General features: G+C 51.5%; 1 protein-coding gene across 1 annotated transcript; it reads right to left on the bottom strand.

Annotated features, from left to right (window-relative positions):
• Positions 1–4,038: 4,038 nt before the first annotated feature.
• On the bottom strand, positions 4,039–7,479 carry LOC133904664 (receptor-like protein kinase 7). The gene is made up of 2 exons (XM_062346128.1): positions 4,735–7,479; positions 4,039–4,610 (listed from the first exon to the last, which is right to left on the bottom strand). Exons 1-2 carry the CDS (start codon positions 7,370–7,372, stop codon positions 4,258–4,260), a joined length of 2,991 nt encoding a protein of 996 aa, XP_062202112.1. The 5' UTR covers positions 7,373–7,479; the 3' UTR covers positions 4,039–4,257.
• Between the last annotated feature and the right edge of the window lie 2,071 nt (positions 7,480–9,550).

Raw genomic sequence — 9,550 nt, 5'->3', positions numbered from 1 at the left:
ATTCTTTATAAAATCAATATCAAATTCAAATACTTATATTTGAATTTAATCCCAAATATCTCAAAGCCAGTCTCATTCAAATCATCGTCAAATTCGTATCCGAATGCAATTCAAATCATTCGAGTTATATTCGAATACTTCCAATTTAATCGTTTCACAATTTCAATTCAATTCGAATTCTCGTTCCAAAGTCATTCAATATCTAATTCAAATCCATGTTCTAAATCAATTTGAATCCAAGTCATTCATTGATTTGCTCATTCCAATTAAATTCAAATCATTCAATTTGAATCATTACAAATCGAATTACAATTTCAAGTCATTCATCGAATCATCATACATTCGATTTCATATTCGAATACATTCCTCTGAATCATTACAAATCAAGTTTACAAAATTTAAATACATTCATTTGAATATTTCCAAATCCAATTACCAATTCAAATTGTTCAATTTGAATTATTAACAAATCCATCTCAAATTCAATTACATCAATTGAATTTAACATTCAAATGCTCTTTCTCAATCCTCCCTCTCCTGATCTTTTCTCTGATGGTTACTATTCATCCACCACAAAAGTCCTACTCTGCTCTACACCGGCCACCTTCTCCCATGCCTTGCACTCTTTCTGATATTTTCAATGGGAAGCTCTCCTCCTCCTCCCTCTCTCTAGTATTCACCAGTATTAGACCTCCCCCATACATACATACACACAGGAATACACACACGAGCACACATGCACAAGCACATCACAAAATCACAGCCTCTCTACTCTTTGCTCATCTTCACGTTGCTCCTGCAAACACACAAACATCCACCATAGAGCACACACACATGCACATCGCCGCTGCATCGCTACTCCACTATGCTATCCAGCCATCGTGCTTCTCACCGTGCTGTCATCCCCACTGAGTCGACGTGCGCATCCACGAGCACCGCACCACACCACTCCTCCGCGCCCGTCGTCGGTGAGCTTCGCCCGAGCACCCCCGTAGTGCCCTGCTCGCGCGTAGCCATGTCGCCGTCGTGCGCGCGCAGCCACGTCGCCGCCGTGCACGTGTCGCAGTCCTGTTGCCCAGAAGCTTCACTGTCCACGAACCGTCCACCACAGTAAGCTCACTCCCCTCCTCTGTTCACTCCACCGTCCTGACCCTCGTGCCGCTCGTGCGAACGTTGTGCCGTCGTCCCACACTGGCCGCCGCTTCGCCCTTCCCTCGCCGCACCGCTGCTCGGCCAAGGCCGCCGTGCCGCTCGGCTGGCCTGGCCAGCCGGCTCGTGCCGTCCCAAGGGGGCGCGCTGACAGAACCAAGAATCCTTCGGGTCCAGCGGCAATCTGTCTCTCTCTCGCTCCCCCCTATTTTCTCTCTCTCAGGATACTTAGGCCTCCCCACATGACACGAAGTTCGGAGTCAAACCTTGGGAACTAACGACATCAAACGACCACTCCCTGGGTGAACTATGTTTGCCCAGGACCCAAGTGGCGCGACCAGGTTGGACCACGGTCATAGGGAGGCTTGGGAGCTACTGTCGGTGTATTAAGTAAAGGGGTATCCTGGCTAAATGGACTTCGCAGGAGACCTATCAATTGAGGAGTATACTACACAAGGTCTGGTCGGTCGTACGACTAGGGTGCAGCCATAGCGACCAGTCTAACACCCGCACGACCAGTCTCCCTACACCATCACATATACCCACGACTAGCCCCACTGGTCGCATGGCCAGATTTGATGCAACATGTCCAGAGCGCTTTTTCTAATAAACCACTCAAGTGTTTTTTTTCCCCAGGCGCTGCATCAGTGGACGAAGTCATGGACGATGCAGTTGGGTATTGTCCTGTCCTGTAGCATTAAATGTTGCGGTATAGGACTTTGCTGACTAGCATGGTGGCGCACGACGGATAGGACGATGTTGACAGCCCGACCAAGCAAGTGGACGGGGTCAGCGGAGAAAGGCATTGTCCCATACCATAGCATTAAATGCTGCGGGATAGAACTTTATTGGCTGACACAGTGGCACACGACGGATGGGACGGCATCAGCAGCCCAACCAGACAAGTGGATGGAGTCAGCACGAAATGACCTTATCCCATCCCGTAGAATTAATTGCCGCGTGGCGAAACTTGCAGGCCATCATGGTGGTACACGGCACAAGTTGCATGGGACCCTCAGAGCAAGTGGGCATGTTTGGTCCTCTGTAATGATGGTTTGGAATAGATATTATGATGGATAGAGGTCTTCTGTTTGGACCCCATGTAAGTTCTTCTTCTCCCTACCATATATAAGGGGACGAGGAGGAGAAGGGAAAGGGGCGAATACATCATCTGTAATTCAATCGAGATCCTTCATAACACACACAGGACGTAGGGCTATTATCCTCCGGGAGGTCCGAACCTGTATAACTCCTTGTATCCCCTAGTTCTTCGAACACACACACACACATCTGATTCCTGAAACACCGTCCACACGCCCACTGTCCAACATACCCCGGAATCATTGTCAAGAATTTACCCCCGACAGTACCCCACAAAGGTGGGAATTACTTTAGAGTAAGGTTCGCCTTTGCAGTATTCTTGCTATGAGTTACTTGCCTCAGTCGTATAAGAACCGGTTCACTGTGTTATCCTACCTATTATTCAATCGTACAACTACATGACCTGAATGGGTAGGACTTGACCCAACCCCTTCAACTTAGTTTAGCACCCACTCGGAGGTCGGTAGTGGCAACGGGGATCAAAAGAAGAGTTGGGCAGTGCATAACCCAAGGTCTAGCTAGTGATGTTGTTAAGGCTATGTTAGAACATTGGGATTGCTAAGTGGTCATTCTCGTGAATATTCTAAGGTCCCTGTTATCTTAATGCTCCGTGGGTAGATATTATGGCTATGTTGTGAGGACGTTGTGTCTCGTTATGACAGTTCCACCAGTTGCTAAGGTTAGAGTCTGTGCATATCTTGTAAGTAAAGTATACAACATCTGCAGAGTGTTAAACCTATCCGGATAGCCGTGTCCTCGATCAAGGACATGCTATAGTTGGTCACAATGATTAACTTTTCGGCGTGTGTATCTTCTTAGCGTGTGAGTGGACAGTGTGCCCGTATTTTCAAAAGTGTTGATTATGTACCTAGAGTATTCCGGACTATGTATTCACCGGCAAAAGAAGTGTGAGAACTGGCAGGATAGAAATATCTCCTCCAGGGCCAACAACCTCATAAGCTCAACTTATTGTTCTCTAAAAAATATTTCAAGATAGTCTTTGTAAATTGAACCTTGCATCGAAAACTAGCTTTCTGCAAAACCTAAAAACTTTACGATCTTATCTTTGATATACCTTTATGCATCTAACGTCTCTCCTTGAGGTAAGATTTGCTGAGTAACTTATATACTCACTCTTACTACACGTGGATTCAGATGATCCAGAAACTGATTTCGTAGAAAGTGAAGATGAAGAATAGAAAAGTTTGATTTCGTCTGCACTCAAGCTGCCTGTATGGCTTGGGTCACTTTTGCGTTGTTTCCGTTGTGATATGAGACTTTATTTAATTATGCATACGTGTTTTTTTATTGTAATGAACTCTGTATTGTATTTAATATTATATTTTAATTGATATATGACTGTAGTGTCTATTTTTATTAAAATATATATGTATCAGTTCTGATTTAGTGACTGATATAAGTTATGAGATAACCCGACCGAGGGGTCGGACAGGGGGCAGGAACTCATAAATCTACTTGTAGAAGATCGACTCGACAATCCCCGGGTCTTGCGGCTGCACTGTTAGCGGTACTCAAGCATGCCTGCCGGCTGCCGGGAAGTCTCTGACTTGTACTAAAACGTGGACTTATCTCCGCAGCGATTCCCGGGCGGGTGAAAGCGAAGGAAAGCCTCCCTGCTCAGAGATTTGGAGAGCATTTGAAAGAGTGCAGGTGGAGGAATCGTGAGCCCTTTTTTTCTGTGCAGAAGACGAACGGGAGCAGTGGAGTCCAAGAGAATGTTTGGCACAGAAAGGAAGAGGAGGTGAGGAGCCAAGTACTACTCCAGAATGATTACAAAACTGCCTAGTAGTATTATCTTACTGTTACAGATAATTATTCTGGCAATAATCTGCATTGACCTGAAATAGCTTCTCTCTTCTCAAGAATCCTATCTACATACAGTAACTACAAGCTTCAGCACGGAATAACGAGCAAGTTTCTTGCGTTTTCTCCGATAGGGCGGTCGCTATCGATCAACCCGTGCGCTGGTGCCGGACACGGCGTCGCCTAGGGGACCACCTTGACCTCCACGACCTTTCCCGGCGCGACGGCCGCGTCCTCCAGCATCTGCACGACGGTGCGCATGGACGGCCGCATCGACGGCGTCCTGCTGGTGCACTGCACGGCCACCCGCAGCACCCGGACGGCCTCCTCCCTGGCCCAGCCCTCGCTGATCCGGGCGTCCAGGAGGGACGTCACCTTGTCTCGGCTGTCCAGCCGCCGCGACACCCAGTCCACGAGGTCCTTGCTCTCGCCGCCCTCTGCCTGGATCGGCGTTCGCCCGGTCACTAGCTCCAGCAGCACCACGCCGAAGCTGTACACGTCGCTCTTCTCCGTCACCTTCCATGTGTACGCGTACTCTGCTCAAACACGAGCAAGATTAGTTTAGTTTAGCTCCGTATATAATCGACATGTGCGTGCTTCCGACAAAAGGGAAATCCAATAGGAGTGCAGTGAATTAATTAAGGACAAATTAACAAGCACCTGGCGCCATGTAGCCGAGCGTGCCGGCGACGACGCCGGCGGACGAGTCCAGCGTGGCGGAGTTGAGGATCTTGGCGAGGCCGAAGTCGGCGATGCGGGGCTTGAACGACTCGTCCAGGAGGATGTTGCTGGACTTGACGTCGCGGTGCAGGATGGGCCGGTCGCAGCCGTGGTGGAGGTACTCGAGGCCCCTCGCCGCGCCGACGGCAATGTCGTGGCGCTCCGGCCATCCGAGGCCGCCCAGCTTGCGGCCCTCGGGGCCATGGAGCCGCTCGTAGAGGCTGCCGTTCGGGAGGTGCTCGTACACTAGCAGGCTCGCTGCGCCGTCCTCGCTGGTGATGCTGCAGAGGAGCTTCACCACGTTTACGTGCCGGATGGAGCTCAGCGTGCCCACCTCCGAGTCGAACTCGCGGCACCGCACGGACGCCGTGCGCCGCGGTGCGGACGCCGAGCGCAGCATGGCGGCCGACGGGGCCGTGCTCGCCGCCACTGCCGCCGCTGCCGCGCGCCCACGGGTGATGTGCTTCACCGCGACAACGGCGCCGTTCCCGAGCTTGACGCGGTACACGTTCCCGGAGCCGCCGCTGCCGATCAGGTTCTCGTCGCGGACGCCGTCGATGATCTCGCGCTCGTCGAACGCCAGGACCCTGAACGACTTGAGGTCCCAAGAGCCCTTCTTGGCGAAAAGCTTGCCGGACCCTACGGCGACGGCAGCCTCGGCCTCCGCGCGACGGCGCTTCTTGAGGTATATGGCCACGCCAAGCACCGCGAGCAGGACCGCCGCGACGGCCAGGATAGAGGTGACGATCGTGCGCGCGGCGTTTGCCGAGCGGCCACCCGCACTCGGCGTGCAGCGGCGGAGGAAGTCCGCACCGTTGGTGACGCACAGCCCGGGGTTTCCGAAGAAGCTCTCGCCGTAGGCCGAGATGGCGAGCGGCTCCGGGACGGGACCCGCGAGCTGGTTGTCGGATAGGTTCAGGTAGCTCAGCTTCAGCGCGGCGAGGCTCGCCGGCACAGCGCCAGAGAGGTCGTTCCCTGACAGGTCCAGAGAATTTAGCCGCTGCAGGTTGCCCAGCTCCGCCGGGATCGCGCCGTTGAGTTTGTTCCCGGCGAAATCGACCGTGCTAAGCGCCGAGCACGAGCCGAGGCTTGCCGGGATGGCCCCGCTGATCCCGTTCGCCGCAATGTTAAGGCTGCCCAGATGGGCCAACATCCCGATGCTGTCCGGTATCAACCCGGACAGCTCGTTTGACGACATGTCGATGGTCTCGAGATTTGACGCGTTGCCTATCGATGGCGGTATCACGCCGGTGAACCGGTTCCCGGCCAATAGGAGATTGGTCAGCGACGTGGCGTTGCCGATGCCACCGTCGATGCCGCCGGTGAATTGGTTGCCCGCAAGGTCGATCACGTTGACGTTGGGTAGCGCCCACAACCCCTCGGGGACATCGCCGTGAAGCAAGTTTTTGCTGACCCGGAACCTCTGCAACGTCTTGCAGCTCGCGTAGGTCGCCGGTATCTCGCCGGAGAAGTTGTTCTCGAGCATGAGCAGCTTGAGCATGGTGCCCTGCTTGCACATGTCCGGCGGGATCGGCCCCGACAGCGCGTTCGTCGACACGTCGATGAAGTTGAACTGCGCCCAGCTCCCGAGGCTCCGGGGCAGCTCGCCGGTGAGGTTGTTGCTGTACAGGGACAGGTTCACGAGCTCCTTGAACTCGCCGAACTCCGGGGGCACCTCGCCAGTGAAGCCGTTGAAGAACAGCTGCAGCGACACGAGCTGCGTGAGGGACCGGAGCTCGAAGAGGCTGCCAGTGAGGTTGTTCATGGACGCGTCGAAGTACTGCAGTTTGGTGAGCCTGCCGAACCCCGCAGGGAGCTCGCCGCGGAGGGAGTTGTTGTACAGCTCGAGCTGCTGGAGGTTGGTGAGCTTGACGATCTCTTTGGGTATCTCGCCGGTGAGGTTGTTGTCGGAGAGTTGGAGGTCGACGAGGTTGACCAGGCTGCCGATCCCCAGTGGGATGACGCCGCCAATGTTGGACGCCGACATGTACATCACGGTGAGGTTCGTGAGCTTGGTTACCTCGTCCGGGAACGAGCCGGTCGGCGCGAAGAACGGGTTGTCGCCGAGCGCGAGCACGGCGAGGTCCGGCATGGCAGCCAGCGCGGCCCATGGGAACGCGCCGGCGAAGCTGTTTGACGAGACGTTGAGCCTGCGGAGGCTCGTGAGCCGGGAGAGGTCCGGCACGGCGCCGGTGAAGCCGTTGAACGCGAGGGTGAGGTCCTGGAGCCCCGCGCACGCGGCCACCCCGTCGATGCCGCCCGCGAGCGCGTTCTCCTGCAGGGACAGCGTCGCGAGCGCGGGTAACGAGCCGCAGAGGTCCTCGAACGGGACGGACGCGGAGGACACGCCCTGGCCCCGTACGGAGACGGCGGTGACGCGGCCGCGGGTGTCGCACGTGACGCCGGTGAAGTTGCAGGGGGAGGTCGCCGCGGCATCCCAGGTGTCGAAGAAGGCAGCGGCCGCCGGCGGGATGGTGAGGGCGCGCTTGAAGGCAATGAGCGCGTCCACCTCGGAGGCCGCGGCGGCGCCCGTGATGGCGAGGAGGAGGAGGAGGGAGTGGGGGAGGGCGGGCGGCATGGCGCCGGGCGTGGAGGGAAGGAAGGATCCGACGTTGGGTTGGTCAGAGCGAGGAGGTTGACTGGTTTTAAGGCAGGGGCTGTCCTGGTCGCGCTACTGTGGTTTTGGGGAAAGGAAACTGTATAAGGGCGGGTTCTGTGTGGAGACCCTCGTCGCTGTCTGACACGTGTCTTTCATGTGCAGTCCACGCGTGCACCGTCCGATCGCGGTGTGAAGGACGCGGATGGAGTCTCACGCGGGTTACTGAGAGCGGGCCTTATTCAATTTTCATAGAGAAATATATTTAGTTACGTATATTTATTATTTTAATTTGATCTGACGGATGTAAATATATTTTTTCACTCTGCCTCGGGAGTAAAGCTTGATTCGAGCTTTAATCTGCAATATAGGCAAGTGGATATTAGCTCCTACATTCACTCATGTAGTCAGACGCACTTGTTAATGTTAAAAAATTATATTCATACGAGCAATCAATCACAATATTAACTCTTGTATTCACTCATGTGGCTTTAAATTCGATCAACCAAATAAAAGCTCAGTTCAGTCTGTCTAGATAGATACGACTAATCAAATATTTTACTTTTTTTAACAAATATAACTCTTGTAATATTCAAAAAAAGAAAAAAAATAGATCTAGACCGACTTGGCCTAGAGGCCTCCACATATAGCCGGGCCTGGAGCCCACGTCTAAGCCACCTAAATCTTAGTATTGTCGTCATCGTCCTTCCATGCTCCTCCATGTTGCACCATCATCCGCGTCGCTACTCGAGCCGCCACCTCTATGCCCAGTAGCCACCACCTGCTGTAGCACGCCGACACCCGTCCTGCACCGCGTCGACGTCACCCATGCTGTCGTCCGCCTACATCGTCGTCGCCTGTCGCCTGTGTCGCACACCGTCGCACGTAGCGTGTGGTGCTCACTATTGCTACTGTGCGATGGGAAGAGGGCAGCAGCAAGAAACAGAGAAGAAACAAGGAAAGAAAAGGAAGAAGAAGGAAAAGAAAGAAGTGAGAAAAGGAAGAAGGAAGGGATTTTTGGGGGATTTCACTGAATTAAAAGATGTGGACAAAAAACAACATGCAATACAGAAAACTAGATGAGCATTCAAATAAAACGAAATTTAGGGATTTAGGGTTTTTTTGAGAGACATTTTGGGTATTTATTATATAGACTCGAGGTTATCTTGTGATAGTCCCTAAGTGTAGTTTTGCTCCTCTGGTTTGAAGAGTTGCGGTGCAAAGGGCATGATGCCGGGTTCCGTCAAAGTTAAGGTAAGTGCATGATGAACTTGTGTGTGCTGATATAGTTTGCTTGTTGTTTGTTTTCTCGAATTGTTCTATTATGTTATTTCAATATTCCTATTCTTTGTGTTGAAGTGATTCAAGTTTTATGACTGTGTTTCTGACAAAAATTTCAAGTTATTCCTCTCATATCATTCATATTTCGGTAAAGCCAGATGTGTTGTTTGCTTCTTATATTCATGTTCCCGTGAAGTGTTGGCTCCATTTGCTCAGCTTTACCGGTAAATGTTAAGGATGTATTCAGGTGTTATCTGTTTTAGACGGAAACTACTATTTCTTGATGTATTCAAAAGACAAGAAGCAATTCATTCGATTTTGCTTTTGTTTCGGATCCTGATTCGCTATCTCGTTCTTTGAGTTCTATAATGTACTTGCTGAGTGTTTTTACTCACACTTATGTTTTATTTGATTTTAGGTACCAAATGATCGCGACATGTATAGGATGGGGGTAGCTTCACAATGGAGCTCACGCACCCACAATTAGTCTATCCTTAAATTATTGGAACAATAAATGCTAGTTGGTCGGTTAAATGATTAATTGGACAAGTTGGTCATGTGTAACGGGTCTTAGAATCTTATCAAGTCTTTGGGTTGTGTCGGGATCTGGTTTTCGGCTGTGATGTGTACCTTACTGCTCATAAATATAATATCTATATTGTGTGGAATCTTATTTGTTCGGAAACCGATAAATACGAGAGAAACTCTGCCAAAATTTCTAATAATTTTCAGGCTTAAGTATAAATTATGATGAGAGGTAATAACCACCAGATTTGTAAGAATCTGGGGCATTACAACTCCGCTCAACATTTTTTCACTCAAACAGACTATATGACGGAGTTCTACGAAGCCCCATTCAAAAAACCAAACACACCCTTG

This window comes from Phragmites australis, chromosome 22 (genome assembly GCF_958298935.1).
Source record: "Phragmites australis chromosome 22, lpPhrAust1.1, whole genome shotgun sequence".
In the NCBI taxonomy this organism is placed as follows: domain Eukaryota; kingdom Viridiplantae; phylum Streptophyta; class Magnoliopsida; order Poales; family Poaceae; genus Phragmites; species Phragmites australis.
Note: the sequence above shows the minus strand (reverse complement) of the source record. Positions and strands in the feature narration are given on the sequence as shown.